Source organism: Lontra canadensis, unplaced genomic scaffold, assembly GCF_010015895.1.
Source record: "Lontra canadensis isolate GAN:19392208 unplaced genomic scaffold, GSC_riverotter_1.0 scaffold7, whole genome shotgun sequence".
Classification (NCBI taxonomy): Eukaryota; Metazoa; Chordata; class Mammalia; order Carnivora; family Mustelidae; genus Lontra; species Lontra canadensis.
Window position 1 is genome coordinate 31984774 of NW_022631001.1, and position 19107 is coordinate 32003880.

At 48.7% G+C, this 19107-nt stretch overlaps 1 protein-coding gene across 4 annotated transcripts in view; it reads right to left on the minus strand.

The window, feature by feature from the left end:
- TRIM66 (tripartite motif containing 66) overlaps positions 1-19107 on the minus strand; it is a 52760-nt gene that overhangs the window by 15490 nt on the left and 18163 nt on the right. For all 4 annotated transcript variants that reach the window (XM_032853407.1, XM_032853408.1, XM_032853409.1 and 1 more), the window contains 9 exons: positions 14746-14849; positions 13068-13215; positions 12111-12243; positions 11689-11805; positions 10353-10467; positions 9636-9782; positions 7386-7503; positions 5091-5992; positions 3539-3700 (listed from right to left, as the gene is read on the minus strand). In XM_032853407.1, the coding sequence (XP_032709298.1) occupies positions 3539-3700; positions 5091-5992; positions 7386-7503; positions 9636-9782; positions 10353-10467; positions 11689-11805; positions 12111-12243; positions 13068-13215; positions 14746-14849 (1946 nt within the window). The remainder of the gene's footprint in view (positions 1-3538; positions 3701-5090; positions 5993-7385; positions 7504-9635; positions 9783-10352; positions 10468-11688; positions 11806-12110; positions 12244-13067; positions 13216-14745; positions 14850-19107) is intronic.

Genomic DNA, 19107 nt, shown 5'->3' on the forward strand with positions numbered 1-19107 from the left:
GAACACCTTGCTAGATACAGGGAAGGTAGTAGGGGATGCTGCCTCTGAGAGAGCAGAGCTCAAGCCACTAGAAAATCCATTCAAAAATTGGCCCATCTTACTTTTCGGCAGCACTGCTTTCGCCAGCAGTTCAGTTAGCACCAACTCGAGAGGGCGTGTGTGCAGCTGCTGTGCTGTCACCGAAGTCCTCCCCGTGGTGATGGAATGTCAGTTGGCAGCTCAGCACGTGACCGAGTCCCTGCAGAACACTCAGAGGGGTGCTGGCTGCCATGGCTTCCTCCATTCTGCGGCCTTCACATAGACCTCTGACTTTCCTGGTACTTGTAGGCCATCACGGGCTTAGGAGCAGGCTGGAGGCTAAAACACCTTGACCAGATAACCAGATGAGGCTAGGTCCTAAGCCCTCTCCCCAGCAGCGCCTAGGCTACTCCCAGTGAGTGTAAAGAGGAAAATCCAGCAAGTGAGAGACCAGATGGAGTACTGACTCTCCCACTGCAGTGCCCAAGGAGAGGTGATCTAACCTAGCCCCTGAGCACGGCCAGGGTCAGGAACCTGTGCTCTGGTCCTAACTTTGTCAATGCTCTGCTGTATAGCTCTTAGGTGGGTCACTTAACCTCTCTGTGTCTCAGTTTCCACATCTTTCAAAGGGGAATATGAAAGTGGCTTCCTCATAGTACTTCTAGGATAAACAAAGAGATAAAATGAAATACTCCACGTAAAAACCTAAGGGAACAGGTAGAAAAATGCTATACAAAGTATTATCATTCAATGATAAGATGCTCAAAATGTTATTCCATGTTCTCAATCATCTCACCCTCCACCATACCCAATCCCAGGTTCAAGGCAATGAATTCCCTCAAAAAAGAAAGCCCTTTTTCTTATTTTGGTAGCTTCGTGTCTAACCAGTAACTCTCTCAGTAAAGTAGACCCAAAGGCTCCCCTAAGCCAGGATGGCAACACTGAGGTTCTTTTTGCGGTTGGTGGGGGCAGGGAGTCAAAACCATGAAGAAGCCTACAAAATATCAGGAAAGGGCCAGGCCACATACTCCTCTGAACCTCTCCCTGAGCCCAGGTTAATAAGGGCCAGAGATAGCTCCAAATGAGGACTTAGGAGTTCCTAGGACCTTCACCAACCCCACTGCCAACCCATAGCCACACAGTAGGGTAGCAGCCCCTTGATGCTCAGAGAGCCCTGTGGGCCACCCACACAGGCACAAAGACTTCATGTTTGCACACGGCTCCCCTCCTTTCCTCCGTACAGTCTAGAGAAACAGAAGCAGGCCCCATTAAAGCAGCAGCAGCAATTTCTACATGGCTTCTCCTAACCCTTGAGCACTGCCAATCCCCATATTTCCTTCTGAACTACTGACATCTAGAGCTAGCTAACTTCTGGGCATCTTCTTATGTAGCTTCCACAGGAGAATGCCAACAATTCAAATTTACCTTTTTCCTCCCCCAAAATAGGCTCTTCTTCCCATGCTCCCACCTCAGTGAATGGCAACCCAGTGGGCAAGACAGACCTGGATGTCAAGCCAAAGGACCTTCTCTCCATCACTTCCCATCACCAATCAGACTCCAAGTCCAAAAGCTCCTGTGATCTGATCTCTTGAAGTCCATGCTTCCTTCTTATACCCATTGTTGCTGGTTCTATTCAATCTCTCCTTGTTCTCCTCTGTACTATTTTGGTCTCCCTTCTTATAGCTAAAGTGACCTTTCTAAAATTTAATTCAAACCATGTCCCTCCTTGCTAAGAAATCCTTCCTTCACTCCTCACAACACAACTCCCAAGACTAAATGCTAAACTTTGAGCACAATTTACAGGGCCTTCCAAGCACTCTGCTTCCATTCCCATTCCCCAGTCTGCCTCATGTTCCCACCAAGCCAAGCAATCTGAAACCCCCTGAAGTACCCCGGGCTTTCTCTTACTTCTGGACCCTCCTACTGGCCGTTCCCTCTGATTATTTAGTCCAGCCCTCTCCCTCATCTCCCTTCACTAGCCTGACTTCTTCAAATCTCAGCTTAAAATCATGTCCCCTAGGAAGTTCTCTGTGAACAGTTTTTCCAATGTTACATGCTCCTTCTCTCTACCCCAGTGACTACCCCAGCACTTTATCACATTTATTGTTGCTGCTCATTTAACTGTCTGTCTCTCCTGCTAGACTGTAAGCTCCAATGTGAGACTCTTATTCACCGATATGTGCCTGACACCTAGCAAAACATCTGGCACATACTAGGAGACAGATCTATATTTTTTTAACATTAAGTGAATAAATAACTGGACAGATGGATAGGTAAGTGGCCCAAGTATAAAAAGTTAAACCCCTGAGAGCCATTTATAGCATCTCTATGGCCTCTAGGCCAAACTGTTTTAACAGGGCAGGACAGGCCCAGCACAGACAAAAACCCAGTAATACTAGAGGCCTAGCCAGACTTCAAGAGCCACCAGGGATTTCCAAGTTACCATTTCATCTTTGCATCTCTTACTTTTCTGCAGTCTCTTCTCACGTATCACTGGGATAGATTAAGATATACGTGGCGATGGTGCTGGGGGAAACATGGTGAGGGGCAGGAACGCAGAACAGCTGCAGAACTGGGGCTGCAGAGCCAGAACCTTGTGCAGGGCTGAGTGCACAGGCTGGGGGTACCCAACACCTGACAGGGCTTCAAGCACATGGCTGACAGGAGGTGCAGGGGGGCCGAGGGAACCAGACCAGAGAAGGCAAAAGGGTAGTGGAACAGGGACAGGGGAGACGGGAAGGGCCGAGTGAAGTTCTAGCTAGGAGTATGGCAGGGGTGAGGGTGAAGGGCAAAAATATGGGGAGAACAGATGACGAATTGTGGGGCTCTGGGTAGTTGCCAGAGTAAATGATGCCCTGTAGCAAGCAGGGAAGTCAGCAGACAGGAAGGGCTCCAGTTGCTTATCTTTAAGAGCTCTCAGTGCCCCTAGCGGCTCAGTCACCTTGTCAGGACATCACTGCAGACCACCCCCCCCACCCCACACCCCAACAAACTCCACTGATTCAAATTCTAAAGCCCATCAACTTTGGGTCATGCAGCCACATAAAATATTTTCCCCATTTTTGTTGCAGAGAAAAAACAGTTCAGTCTTTGGATTCTGACAAACCTCATTTTAAATAGACCTCAGCCCTTTCATCTACTAGCTATAGGGCCCTCAATCTCAGTTCCTCAGCTAGAAAATGGGGACGGCCACTTCACAGAACCATGAAGGCCCATGCCCCATTCCAGGCCCAGTGTAAGTGTGTCACAAATTGGCTTTCTTTCCCTTTTCCTTCCCCCTTATACTATAAACGAAGCCCAATTGGTCCCATTTCAAGTGTGTGTGTGGGAGTGGAAATGAGCATGAAGGAGGACCTATGTTGCTGACTCATTAGGACAGAAGGCATGAGTCAGGGCTGTGTAATATCCAGGGATGGAACAGGGACACTCCTCCCCCCACCCAGTCATCCTCATCCAGGTCCTTGGGGTCTTGGCTGACAGTGGGTCCCATGTGGTCAGGGAAAGCAGGCTCCATTAGTACCTTTCTCACCACATTTGGAGAGGAGTGCTGGATGGTGCCGTCCAGCGGAGGGACACCGGGAGGGGTTTCCTCCCCAGGCGCCTGGGGCAAGTTAGCAGCAGTATTCTTGTCAAGAGGGAGAGCCGGCTTTGGACCTTCAGACGCTGAATGCTCATCTGAAGCCTGAAGGAGAAAATAAGAACGTGGGTGGGTTTTCCTGCAAAGAACAGCAGCGGCGGCAAAGGCTGACACCCACCCTGTACTACTGCCCATTGTCACCAACTACGCATTGTGAACTGCTGGAAAATTTTCAGAAAGAAAGATCATCTTATCTAAACTTTTCATGAGACTACATCCTAATATGACAGTCTTAGGATAGAAGCCAAAACGAGAATTCTGGTCAAACTCTTGTATTCACCATAGTGATCCTAACACATCTGACTTAAATTTTGCCTGTGGTCCTCAATGAACCCTAGACCTTTCTCTGCCATCCTCAGGATGATTTCCTATCTCCTCAAAGGAACTGAGCCTCAGAGGGAGACATTTGAAGATGATCTGACATTGTCGGTGCTAAAGCATAAATGTGAGGCCTTATACTTTATAATAAAGTAAAAGTCCCTAGAGATGCTTTGAAGATATAAATGTGATTACACATTTAAAGGAGACAACACAGGGGGAAGTGAGAAAGGACAGGGAGAAAAGGCGAGAATAGGAGAGTCTGGAAGAAAAGAAAAGCACGAGTTATGGATGAAGATGTGGAAACCAGCAAAGATCCCAGAGGTACGATCTATACCTCCTGAATCGGCTCTTAGCTGAGAGAAGAGAGGAGAAGCTTTCATCACCCCCACCCAACACCCCAGGGGAGAGAACAAGGCCTCTCCTGTGGAATTACAGTCAGCAGACCAGGATCCAAGTCTTGGCTCTGTCGCTCAGTGTTTAGGATATCTAGGCAAAGTGCTTGCCCTTTCCAACCACCAATTCTGTGCGTATAAAAAATGATTGGCAATGCCTACCTAACACTGTTGATAGAATAAATGATAGAGTATATATAAAACATACCTAGCTTAGAAGGTTTGAAACAAATTTGAAGTCTATAGCTGTGTGGTGTTATAAAGATGCTGCCCACTAGCATTACTGCATACCTGCTCTCCACTCCTTAAGGTCTCCCCTTCCATCTGAGATTCATAAGTTCCCAGCAAGGGAAGTGAGAGGTCACAAAGACAAGAGATAACCTCCCTTCTGTCCAGGTAGTGGCAGGAGTGTGGCACAGCTCGGAAGGTTCGATTGATGGACAAGGTCCCTAGTGTCTGGAGAGTACTGGAGAGTACCCTGGAGAGTACTGAGCCCAGATCTCTGTCAGGACTACTGTGTTTCTGGGAGCTTTCCTGAGATGGGCAGTGGAGTCCAGGAAGGACTTGAAATGTGAGCGCCGAGTTCAAGGATGCCTACAGATGAAGAAACTGTGTTCCCTTGCAACCCAGTGACGGCGGAGGCTGTGTTTACCGAGTAATCCCAGAACAGGGAGAATGTGTGTTTCCCCTGCCAGCCCCTCCCCAGCCACCCTGAGGCTCACCTGCACAGCATCCTCTTGGCTCTGGGACTGGACAGGCGCTGGCTGCCTCACAATGTAGTTGATCTGCCCCACAATGGTTTGCTGAAGATGCTGAGGAGATTTGGTCTGGTTCAGTTGTAGGCTGGGCTGTTGAGCCTGAAGGAGAAGCTCCAGGTCCTTCTGCATCTCCTCCAGCTCAAATTTGTGGTGCATTATATCCACATTCTGCGAACAGGCAGGCCCAGGAGGGCTCCCATGCTGACTAGAGGCCAGATGCTGGGATGGAGGTATGGGAGGTGGTGGCTGCTGGGGTGGAGGTGGTGGAGGGGGCAGAGGGGGCAGCTGCTGAGGCGGCTGCTGCTGAAAGTGGCTGAGCTTCAGCTTCTGGTGGTGGCCGAACTGGACTTGGATAGAGGGGGTCTGCAAGGTAGGCTGGGCATGGGCTCCTTGCTGAACGTCCTGCGGAGGCACGATGCATACCGGCTGGGAAGTCAGCTGTGGCGCCAGCCGCTGGGATGTGTTCTCCTGCTCCACGGGGGGCTGGGTTTCCAGCCAGGGCTGCATCAGCTTTGGGGGCTGAGGATGGCAAGCCAGCTCCTTCTCCCTGGGCGGCAGGGTAGAGCACTGCAGAGACCCCAGGTGTTGGGGTGCCATCTCAGAGGGCTGCCTAAAGCTGTGGGCTGTGTGTATGCTGGGTGGGGGGACCTGGCCTTTTAGGGAGGGTGAGGCTGGGGAGCAGTGGGAGCAGCACACAGAGGAAGAACACAGGGCTGGAGACTGGAACTTGTGTGAGGGGTGGCTGAGAGTCTCTTGCTGAGCCACTGGGGACGGGTGGCTTTGATAAAAGGATGACGGTCCCTGCAAGCCTCCATAAGCAGGAGTATCTGCCCGGGACAGCTGTCCACCTTCAGTAGTTATACAGCCTGGAAATTCAGAACAGAGAGTGTTTCCAAAGGTAACCTGCGGTTATTCCCTGCTTGCCACTTCCAGCTCCTGGGACCAAAGGACATTATTTGACACACCTATACCAGGCACAGAGATGAGCAAATTCAACCCTGATCTCTAAGACTCAGCCTAGAATGTTGCCAGCAATAGAACCAATGCAGACCTGAGGCGGCCAGGGGCGTTTGAGAAATTAGCTCAGCTTTTTCCAGATACTCAGTCTCACTCTATTTTTATCCCACTAGAAAAACTATGGGTTCCTTCAAACAGCACTCACTCCTTTTGAACACAGACTCAGACAAAAGAAAAAAAATCAACATTGGGAGTGTGGAGGGAGCAGGCTGGAAAATTGCAAAGGGGAACTGACTGTGGGACAAATGACCAAGTCTCCAAATATAAGTCTGGGGGGTTGTGTTTTGGGTAAGAAGTTTGGAAGGAATCAGGGAACCCCAACATCATGTCAACAGCAAGTGCCAGCATCGTCCAGAGGTCTCTAAGCCCTGGCGCATGAGCAGAGAGCATCTATCTCCAGCTCAGTCTCATGGCTTCTTCCGCTCATTGTTTCAATGATGCTTACTTAGGGGAAGACTCAGGAACTTGAGGGCCAGAGGTATGTTCTAGTCACCTTTGGTCCCTTAGTGCCCAGCATGAGGTGCTGACCCACAGCAGGGGCCCACCAAAGGTCTGTTGAATTAAATCAAAGGGGAGAGGGAAGCAAAAAAAAATAAATAAATAAACTTAAGTTTTATTCTTCACTCTGTCAAGTTCAAGAACAAAGACAGCAGGTGGCCATTAGCATAACAAACCTACATCAGGCCATCAGACCTCAGTTGTACTCCGCCTAAGACTGAATGCCAGGAAATCACTGCAGGAGGGAAGCTCAGGAATTATCTGCTTACATCTCAACTCCAAGGGGTAGTGGGGGTGACACTGTCCCACCTTCCCCTTCTCTCCCCCTCTCTCTGATGCTGATACCCATTTTGTGCCTACACACACACTAATACCCCCTGCAGGACCACAGAGACACACATTCACCTGCACTGCCACACAGCATTCTGGAGAGCAGGGCCACCGGCTTGTCTCCTCTCCAGCAATGAAACCAAGGTAATAAGGCATTCATGCAGAATGGAAAGCTCAGATTTCAAATGGTCCTGTTACAAAAGTCTGTGTTGGCACTGCTATTGAAGTTGTCCCTTCTCCCCAACCCTCCTCCCCACACCCACACAAGGGTCTGCTGAGTGACTCCAGGACCACTGGCAGCCTCAGGGAGTCCTTTCCCTTGGGCCTACACTGACCTACCCAGTAAGCTAAGCAGATGTGCTCTCCTCATTTTTAGCAATTATGTAAAAGCCCACAGGATGGGCTCCGGCTCACCAAGGGAAGCCAGCTGCTTGGTCCAGAAGTTAGGCTCCCAGGTGAATCTGATACTCCAAGGGGAGCCCGGATCTGTGTTACAGTTTGTCTCTAGCAATCGTTGCATCTGAAACACAATCTGACAACAGCACCAAAGGTCATTTCTGTGGGCATCTTGCACCTGAATGACAACTCCCTCTCCCTCACTCTTTGGACAGGTTGAAGGGCTTGGAGCCATGGGTCTTTAGCCTCAGGTCCCCTATATGCTCATTTCCTTGCACTGGTATCTTCACATCCCTTCCCATGCCCTGTGCCCTCCCCCCTTCCTCTTATCCAGGTTATCCAGGTTTCTGGATTCCCTAGTGTCTTCTCTCTTTCAGGCCTTAAACTATTGGTAATTCTCCCTCAGGATCACCTGCCTGGCAGCCCTCTGAAGAGATCTATTCATTCTTCCATAACCTCAATGCAAAAGCCTATAGGGGCAGACACTCTCTGAGCTCCCCACTGCTATTCTTTTGTCCACATGTAAAACTCCCATCCTCATCAACTGCCCTCCTCTTCCCTCATCCCTTGTATCCGTCTCCTATCATGAACTCTCTCATGCATCTAGGACTTTGGAAAATGTCCCACCCCACCCTGCTATCATCTAGTTAACTGATGTCCTGGTCACCGTCTTGGCCTTTTCTTCCTCCATCTTTTTAGTGTCAATCACCTTCACGTCTCTTTTCAGTTTGGGCACTGTACCCAGACCTTTCCTTCATCTAGAGACCTTCCTGTGCAAAGCCTGACCCCTGTTCTAACTAGTTCCCTCTCTTTCTGAGCACACTCTCTAGCCTCACTGAATTTCCCAAGCCCCGCTCCATTAGTCCCTAGGGCCAGCTCAGCTTCCCATCGTTTGCAGTCAAAATATCACTAGGGCCTAATTCCCTCCGCATCACTGTCCATTAACTTCAGGTCAATACAGCCATCTTTAAAGCCATGTTATCTGGGGTCACTTCAGAGGCCATCAACCTCCAGGGCACCCTGCTCTCCTTTCTCTTATCACTACTTTTCTTGTTGGCTTCCTCTTCCACTGTCCTCAGTGCCTAAATTCCTCACTTCTCGCCTCAGTTCCACTTACCCAGTGCCTAACCCTCTTATCACCTCCTACTTCAGAAAGCACAAGAGACACAAAAGACAAATTGCCCCCAAACTGGTACCCTGCCTACCTCCAAACGTTATTTGGAGACCTTCCTGTCCTCCCCTCCTCCCCTTTTATGTTTAGGGTCAACTGGTTCCCTCTGCCTTCTCAGTATGCTTACCCCACCACACATCTCTTCTCCCTATCATCAACTTCTTCTCCCAAAAACACTCGCGCAAATGTCTTCCATACTTAAAATCAATCTCCCAACTCTGTCCCTTCTCAAGCTACCTTATTTCCCTTCTTTTTACTTCTGTTTCTACTTCCTCCTCTCCTTCCCTCAGTCCCCCCATACTAGCTTTTCACCCTCCTGTTTTGCTGAAATTTATTTTAAAAGATAACTTGGGACCTCCTGATTCCCAGATCTCAAGGCTTCTCTTCACTATTCATCCTCTTTTACCTAGGTAGCAACGATAACATTGACCACTTGTAATCTGAAATTCTGTTAATTTCTGTGCACCACCCCCTCCTACTTTTCCCGCAATCCATTTCTGACTGTTGCTTCTCACCGTCCTTCACTCTTCTTCTCCCTCCATCTATGTTGAGAATGCTAGTATTCCCCTCAGTTCCAGATGTCTTACCTTCCTCTTCCTTCACACAATCTTCCAAAGTGTACCACCAATACCCCAGTGACTACCAAATCTCTATCCCCAACCCCGACTTTCCCTCTGACTTCCAGACCCATCGATTGAAACAGATTTGGGACATCTCCTTTGAGATGCCCTGCAGGCACTTTAGATCCAACATAACCCAATATATACCCCACCAACATATTTCAAAATTCTCACTCCTCCTGGTCTTCACCACCCTCACAAACCCAACACCTCAACATCATCCTCAATGCCTCCTTCAAACACAAGCCCCCATTTGAACACAGATAACTGTCCCTGGGATGTCCAGAAAGAACACTGCTAGTGTCCAGGCTCATGCCTAAATCCAAGATCTAACACAGAACTACAAAATTTCCCACCTGACTTGCCTGGAGGTAAGCAGGACTGTTTCAGCACCTGTCCTCGGCACTGTGGAGTTTGGTAAAAGATACTTTTCACTTACTAACCCCAAAGCAGTGATTACTGAGTTGGAGCTCTTACCAGCTCTTTGCTGAATAGGAAAGGGACACTGGTTTTGCTGCAGACAGCCCAGTTGATGAAATTCTGCACATGCTCAAACTGACGGTTGAGGACCATGATGTTCTGTAACTGCTGTTCCAGCTTCCGCTTTCTCTCATTAGTAATGCCCTGGGTATGGACAGAGAAGACAGAGTCCCTCATCCTATTCTTGGACTTGGGTCTACCTGTTTGGGGAGTTTGGTGGCTCATGTCTCAGTGGGAACCCTGATGGAGTCAGATGAGACTGTGTCCCCAAGGGGATGACAGTGGGACAGAGTGCTGCCGTGGGCAGCAGAAGGACACGGGACAGGATGGAGGAAGGTGGGTGAATTTTATAGTGCCAGTAGGGAATGTGTGACAAATGAAGGAGGACATAAACCAATGTCTGTATCTCTCGGGCATGACTTGTTTCATGGCTGTCTTTTCTGAGGCTGTAAGCCTGCATAGCCCAGGAAGGCAGTTGCCTTATAGCCATAGCACTGATGGGAGTTTGAACCGACCTTCTAGCCCTTAATGAGCCATGTTCCCCAAATGAGACTGGACATTTTAAGATATAGGGAACAGTAGAAAGCTATGCAAATTGCACGTTTGAATTCCAGCTCAGGCAGCTCTGAGCCCTGGGATTAGTTTGATATGTGCCTGGTTTTTGACCTAGGGAGAACATCGACCCATCCATGTGACCCATCTGTCCTCGTATACCTCCAACTCCTCTATGAGCCCACTGGCCTGTTTGTTCAGCTCATTCATCAGAACCATCTTGGCCATTTTGATCTGGTTTTCCACCTTTCTGTGCTGATGCTTCACCTCAAAAATCCTATAAACAGAACATGACAAAGCATGGTGAGCTCCTCCCTCCAGGCCTATGAGGGACTAGAGACCGCAAACATAACAGCCAATATCTTAGAGGCTGCCTGTGAAGATCAGAGCCCAGCAGACACCAAATATAAAGAAAGGATAACCTTCCTTCACCACCCTAACCTTGGTACTACGCAGCACACTGGATCTAAGTGGGCCAAGGGCCCAAAGCTCAACCAGCTTTTCTCTGGTAAATCTCAGGTCCACACTCAGGTCAACCCAGTAGCTCACCAATTACACAGCACTGGAGGCAGCACAGAGAGAGTGAGTTATGTCACTGAACAATGCCATGCAGTAAAAAGAGCATGGGCAGAGACGGAAGATAGACTAGGGGTTGCAAAGGGCTGGGGACATTGGGGGGAACGGGGAATGACTACTAATGTGTATCAGGTGTCTTTTGGGAGTGATAAAGTATTCTAAAAGTAAACAGTAATACTGATTTATACAACTCTGTGAATATACTGAAAACCACTGCATTGTAAAATTTAAAAGGGCAATGTTACAGTATATAAATTATATCAGTAAAGGTGTTTTTTTTTTTTAAAGAACATGGGCTTTGATCACACAGATCTGCTTTCAAATCCAGTTGAGTCACTGACTAGCTATGTTCCTTTCTGAACCTCAGTTTCCTCATCAAAATGATGGAGATAATCCAACTCAAAAAATTATAAGAATTATACAAAATCATGCATGTAGATGCCCAACCCAGTGCCTGTCACATGATGAGCACCTACTAATTCCTCTTCCCACATTAAATATCAATAGCCCCATATCACTTGTAGATTTATACAAAAGACACTGGGATAGGGTGGATAAGGGGCAAATTGCCACTGATTTACTACATCTTCATGATAAACCCAGAATCTGCTCTATGCCCTCCTTCTTGAGCACCTACCCCTGGCTATGTCAATGGCCACATTCAGAAGGCATGTGCTTAGGCCCAAACTCACACTGCTCACTCTGATCTAGCTTGGTTCCATCTACTAAGTGATGACCCAAAGCCCTTTCAGTGGCCCCAAGACCTCTAAGTTCCAGGACATATGTCTACTGGGACATATGCCCACATCTGTTTAACCCCTTGCATTCTTCCTAAGTACAACATCTGATAACCTGGTATCGGGATCCAGGATGTCAAGAAACATAGCATTTCCAGCATTGGCAAGGGGTTAGTATGTGTTACCTGTCCTCAATTTGTTTTGCAGATGTCTGTAGACTGGATTTCTTATGAGCCACCTGTGTAGTCACACTTTCTAGAAGCATCCTCTGGTTTTGCAAAACTTCTTCAAGATGTCTACACCTAAAGAAGGAGGCAAAGAAAAAGCTGAGGAGGGCTGAGCATGCCAGCCAAGCAAGAATCCCCACTGTGTATTGTCTCAGCCTGGCCCACAGAAGCTAGGATTATATCTAGGGAAAGTGCTGAGTCTTGGCCCTTCAGACCTTTCCCAGAGAAGGCCCACAGTGGGAGCAGAGACAAAAACTCCAGTCTCAGTGCCCCAGACTAGCACAGGCAGGGAGAACATTTTGACACACTGGGAACCCAGCACTAGCAAAGTGGAGTCCAGAGCCCTCCCGAGCTGCCTGAGGGCAGCCGGCCAGCCGCACCTGTGTTCTTTGTGTTCCACCATGAGGCAGCTATGGCACGTGAGCACATCGCAGGTCTCACAGAATAGCTTGAGCACTTCCTGTGTGTGGAGAGGACAGTACAAGGCGAAGTCCCCAGAACCGCCACTCACTCCTGCCAGAGAAGATAGAGAAAGTGGGCTTCTCTTGCTCAGGAAGACTCTCAGGTAAGCTCCACTGAGCAGCCCTCAGCCCTCAATGAACACAGGGGAGACCAAGAACTTGGGGAGAAGGAAGAGAGGCCTCTCTCTGGGCCAGTGAGGTTTTCGGAGCACAAGAAAGAATGCGAGCTAAGCCTGGCGGGACTTGCCCAGCTGTGAAGAAATCACACAGAGCCCAGCCCCAGACCCCTCACTGCCTGCCCAAAGCTGAGGGAGATGCTTGCTGCTGCAGCAACAGATCTCCTGCAGAGTAATGAATCCTCTAAAATTCAACCTAAACCTCTTCACTCACCAGGATGCTGGGAGGAGGGGGTGGAAGGAGGGGCTCCAGGCCAGATCACATGGATCATTAACTCTGGTTCCTGTGGGTGTCACAAAGGTAAAACCCCTCCCACCGTTCAAGGACCTTGGGCAAAGATGGTCAAGGAGACTGTCATTTAAAACAAGTGGCACTGGATGGACGAATGGATAAGCCCTGATCCTGACTGTTTAATTAGACAAATCACTAAACAGAATTGAGGCATGACTGCTCTAAATGAAGGTGAAAGTAGGGAACTCAGCTGGCTCCCATGATAATTCATGACTGTTCTCTGCACCTCTGGCTCATACACCCCTCCCTGCCCTGTCTCCCCAACAAGGGAGAGCCTGGCATGAACTTGTCGTGTCCTCTGGGAAAAGCATGGAGGCCACCCCTACCCTTATCCCCAGCAGGGAAATAAGGTAAGAAAGAGCCGCTGCTTTGGGGCGCGTGAGCCGGTGAGGATGCAGGGAGAGCTACCTGATGGTCCCTTGTGGGCCCGGGGAAAGAGCGGGCCCCCGGGCGCAGGGCCGTGCCGGTGCTCCTCGGTGCACGAGCTGCACAGCCAGCGGTTGCAGTAGGTGCACAGGATGTGCGCCGCCCTCTTCTCCTTGCATTCGGAGCAGTTCTGCAAGCACAGAGGTCTGCAGTTACTGACCCATCCTTCTCTGGGGGTGGGGGGCCCTCTGGGAGGGGCTGGGAGCCTGGAGGGCTGTTCCCTGGAGGGCAGTCAATTCTGGAGAGTCTCTGGGGAGGGCCACAAGGTGGCTTGTGAAGCAAAGCATCCTCTGTGACTAAAACAAGAGTGGCCTCGGGGGCTATTTCCCCAAGTCCCATGCTACAGATGAGGACACTCGACTAAGTAAGGCAAAGGGAGTCTCCCCAGGCATGCACAGCCTGCATGGGGTGGTGGACTGACAGGGTCAGTGGGCGATGCTGTGATAAAAGGCCACACCAAGTTCTAAGGAAGCAAAGTGGGGTTTCCCAGGGCTCAGCCTAGGATGTGCCAGGAACTATTTCATGAGGAGTGACTTCTGATCGGATAGGGAATGACAAGTAAAAGTCTGCCAGGCAGATGAGGGATTGAAATGGGAGCGCACAGGCAAAACAGAAAATCCCGTGTGCCTGCAAAAAGGGAGCAGCCAGAGCTGTGGAAGTACAGAGAGATGATCATATATGACCAAGAAAGAACAAGTATAGACCAACTCTCAGAGTCATGCCTCCACAACTGGGGCTTGCTGGGCCCAAGAGAACCTGGTCCTCTCCTAGTCCAGACATTCATTCATTCGGTCAGCAAATATCTTGCAGGGCTAATTGTAAAAATATGAGGAAAAAGGAGATTTGGAAAAAATTGGCCTGTCTGGGCCTGAATAACACAGGCCATCAAAATGGTGTGGATTCTCACAGTGTCCTCTTACTGGCATCTGACAAACCCACGGGGGGGGGGGGGGGGGAAAGAAGAGAAATACAAGTTTTACTAATTAAACTATGAATTTCTTGAAAGCAAAGAACATGGGTATCTGTGTCCCTAGCTCCCAGCATAAGGCCCAACACATACCAGACATTTAATAAAAATTAGATACAGGATCAAGTAAGTAGATTGGGCAAATGGATCAAATGCAGTGGCAAGGGTACCCCAGAGGAGGGAGGAACAGGAGGTGCTAGTTAGTAAGTGATGTGAAATATCAGAAACTCAGGAAAAAGGTATTAGCTGCTAAATATGGGCAAGATTGATGAACCCATTTAGTTCAAGCTGGTATATAAGTTTCAACTCGTGGAGGGGGGCGGAATAAAAGCTTAGTACTGGTGTTTTCCAGTAAGAGCTGTAAGAGAGAAAAATACCCCCATTTTACTTTCCCCAATTCAAGTATTTTGATACTCTTTGGATAAAAAGGAAGGAAGGAAGGAAGGAAGGAAGGAAGGAAGGAAGGAAGGAAGGGAGGGAGGGAGGGAGAGGGGAGGGGAAGGAAGGGGAGGAGAGGGGAGGGGAGAAGGCTGGGTGGATGGGTGGATGGATGGATGGATGGATGGATGATTAGGCAAACTGATGGAGGAGTAACAAGTCAGATGAAGTGATGGGTGAACTGGTGAATTTATGAACAGGGGCCCCAAAGATTTCTGAAAAGGATAAACTGTTTCTTTACTCGTCCTAACTTACCCTGGCCATCTTGGATTGCCCAGTAGAAACGCACTGCAGGAAAAAATGTTCAGTTACATCCCTGGTAAGGTATACTCGCTTACACCCAGGACAGGAGATGAGCTCTGGGAGGGAAGCAAAAAAGCAGAGTCAGGGCAACATGGCAGATTATACATAAGGCCTAGACACAAGGTTTTTAAATATACAACACCAAGGTATGTGCCAGTGCCACTTATGTCAAAATGAACTACATTTGATGTCATGGCCTGTACTTAACATCTAGGTACTCTGGACATGGCCATCTCAGTAAGGGCCAGTCCTACAGACCTCCTTGCATCCTTGTCTTGGCCTGGTCCTGCCCCCCTCACAAGCCATTCTATCACAGGCCCAACCCTGTTCTGGTTCTGATAACTGGGTACCTTCCTGCTGCTCCCACTCCTCATTCCCTAGCTCTGAGAGCCCAGCTCCTGTTACTGGCCAAGCTCCAGGGGGCCAGTTTAGCCCAGGGCATAGATCCAGCCAATAAGGTTCCCACACAGCAGAACGACTTTAAAGATCTCACAGCTAAAGCTTCAAGCAAGCTCTCCCCAGAGAAAGCAAGGCCTCCCTGCCTACTCATCTAGGAGGTATATTTCTCTTGCTACTGCCAAAACCAGTCTGCCCATGAGGCACAAAGAGCTTTCGCTGGGCCTTCTCCATCCAGCCACGCTGCATGCACTGCCCATGTCTCACCCGTGAACATGAACATTTGGTCCTATCTCCTTTTCCTAGAGAAATGTAACAGTCTCCAAACTTTCCCCAGCACAAGGGGTACCTGGACTACATAAGCATCATGAGACTGCCACCCCGGAGACTAGAGTACTCTTTAGGCCCACCTCAAGAGCAGGAAACCCACTGCATGCAAGGAAATGAGGCTCCTGAGTAGGGCCAGCTGCCTGTGCCCAGGCATAGGGCCACCCAGAAAGCGGTGGCTATGGCAGCAAAGGCAGCAGGACCACCACAATCTGCTCAGCCTCATACCATCGAAATGAGACAATGGCAGTTGCAGTCAGAACAACTGAAGTCTAAACACCAGGTTTACCACCCAGTGACCTTGGTTGGGCTAGTCACTTAATCCCACTCAGCTCCTCTGTGCTCTGGTTTCTTCAGATGTAAAATAGGAAGAGAAAAAGAAGAGTTGCCATGAGGTTTATTTTCTGTAATACTTTAGAAAGCACCTGATCCTCGGCAAATGTTGACTTTGAATTCAAAAGTTTTCTCATATCCCATTCACAGCAAGGCCAGGACCTCAATTTCAACTCTCCCAGGTGATCGAAGTCAGAGAGTCTGAGAGGTCGAGCGAAAACATGGCCACAAGCTCTTCCACCCCCGCATCCATGCACATGCAATCCTAACCATTAAAAGGGGGAATCTATCTTCAACCCTTGGAAGCCTGGCTGCCTTCGTGACCTGCTCTGGCCACAGCAGACGTGACACTGAACAAGCTCCAAGCCTAGTCCTCAAGTGGCTTTGTATGATTCCGCTCTGCTCTCAGAACTCTATGACCACCCACATGGACAAGCCCAGGCTGGAGCTGCTGGAAGATGAGAGACCAGGCAGACCGACACCTTGGTTGTCTCAGGGGCTCACTGGAACTCATCATAAACCACTTAGCCCCAACTGCTTCACCAGCTGAACACAGACACAGGAGTGACCACAGTGGGCACAGCTGGGATTAACCAAGCCCAGCCCAGCCTAGCCAAGCCCTGAAGAACCACCCGGAGAGTCCCAGTCCGAATGGCTGAGCTATAGAATCATCAATAAATTCAGCTTTTGTTAACTACTAAATTTTGAGTGTCTCCTCATGCAGCAACAGCTAACTAATCTATCCTGGAAAAATCAAAATCTACAACATCACACAAAGTAGTAATTCAATACTCTTTCTCCCCTTCTATCCCCAACACCCCCCCACAAAGAAACCCTCCCCAGCCTTCACAGAGCCATGGAGCTGCCATTTCCCAGATATTCTCCTGCCTGTCAAGAACAGTGGCCAAAGGTGAAAAAGAATGCTCTTCACAGGTGTAATCACCCAGGGGAATCCGGTGACTGTCCCTCCCTTCCACCTGGTTCGTCCTGAGGAGATCCTCCTCATCTACCCCCAGGTCAGAAATGCTGCTCTATTTTTTGAAAATGATTTCCACAAGGCTTCTAAGCCTCTGGAAGCAGATGTCCAAACATTAGTCTTATTTACCTCATGAAAAAAGAGAACTAATTGAAGAGATCAGGCAAGGCCTCATAGCACATCCTCTACTGCCCCTGGGCTTAAATGCCAAAGTCCGCATCCTGGTGCTCATAGCCCCTCCAAGCTGGCTTTACCCCTCTCTAGTCTCATCTTCAGTTTCACCTGCCCCGCACCCTGTGTCCTCGCCAGGGCAAATATCTCTGCTGTCTTCTTAATATCAAACCTCTGCCTAACTCTGTTTGTGAAAGTGCTGCTCCCTCACCCCTCCTTTTCAGATAAACTCCTATTCATCCTTTCAAACCTGTTTGAATGTTCTACCTTGGAGAAGCAAGGTTGATTTCCCTCAGGATGAGTTAATTATTCCCTCTTCTGGGTTCCCACAGCACCCTGAACATCCTTCTAGTATGACAAATATCACATTGCATTTTAACTATCTGTTCATACATCTGCATACAAAAATAATCCACAATTGCCACTAAAGGATATTGCATAATTTTTAGTAGATTGGACAATTATATTTCTTTTGGGTTTGGGTATCCCATGCGTATTCCTTGCACTCACAGCCACTGAAAGTAGTAAGAAGTCGTCTGGAAGCTTTTAGGGTGATGAGGAAAAAACCCAGCCAGGATGATAAAGGAATCATCATCTGACCCAGAGCAGAGGTGCAGTGCTTGGGAAAGGCTGTGAACTGGGAGATGTGGGTTCCAGGCCCAGAGCGGGCACTATCTGTGTAACCTCAGGTAAGTGACCCCTTTCCCCCTGAATCTTACTTTCTACATCCTTAAAATGAAGGGAATAGGAATAGCAGGGAATTGTGGATTATCCAACCCTATTCCTCTGCCTCCTGCACCCAAGCTTCAGAAATATTCCCTTGGGCAAGACTGGGTGGGACACAGAGCCAAGCAGTGACCTGATTATCCCCTTTGTCAGCAAGTCAGGGGACAGGTTTATGGCTTAGAAGAGGCCTACATCTAAAAGCTCATCCCATTGAAGAGGGGCAGCTATGGCAGACAGCAGAGCTGGAGAGCTGTGCCAGTGGTAGGAGCAGGTCCCAGAGCTGCTGGGGGGCCCAGAGCAGATACAGAGGACATGTGCTCTCTCTAGGTCACAACATCTTTTTTTTTTTTTTTTTAAGATTTATTTTAGAGAGAGAAAAAGAGAATGAGAGAGCGCCAGCAAAAGCAGGAGGGGCAGAGGGAGGAGAGAGAATCTCAAGCAGACTCTGTGCTCAGCATGGAGCCTGGCATAGGGCTCAATCTCAAAACCCAGAGATCACAACCCGAGCCAAAATCAAGAGTTGGGCGCTTAACCGACTGAGCCACCCAGGTGCCCCAGGTCCCATCTTTGTCCAGAAATACTTATCTTCCTTTAGAAGGTCCCTAACCCCCATTAAGCTGTACTAACTTTGAGCTTTTGTTTCCAGAGGGTTCCCCATTTTTCAATGTCAATACCAAAACAAAGTTTTACTTTATTTTTTTTATTTTTTAGTAGGCTCCACGCCCAGTCTGGGGCCCAACACGGGGCTTGAACTCACGATACTGAGATTAAGACCTGAGCTGACATCAGGAGTTGGATACCCAACCAAATAAGCCCCCCAAGCGTACCTGAAGTTTCACTTGAGACAGCTGGAATACATGAACCCGTAGGGCTGTAGATGTGCATATAAAATAACCAAACATCTGCTTATAATATTTAACATTTAATACTTAATACTTAGTTATTAATACATATTTAAATCACATATCACATAAAATATTTAGATGCACTTCCTTTTTTCTATTTGGATTTTTCAAGTAATAGCCTTAAGCTTTTATTTCATACACAGGAATATCAATTCTGAGCTATGCAGAGCCAGGACCCAAAGGTCACACACAACCATTCCTAGAGCAAGTGGGGTTTCTGCCTCCTGAATGAAGAAGTCACAGGCACCAGAGTTCTCCTGGGGATCTAAGGGCCTGAGAGAGAAGCTCTGAAAGCCCAAGGTGTTCAGTCCTCCTGTCATAAGAATGAGCACTCTGGTCCCTAGGAGGTGTGGGGCAGATGGTTCTCTTACCACCATTCCCTGAAACAGACCTTTAGGAACGTTACCTCATTTAATCATCAAACCACCTCTGAGAGGCAGGCCTTATCCCCATTTCATAGCTGGGGAGACTGAGGCTCCA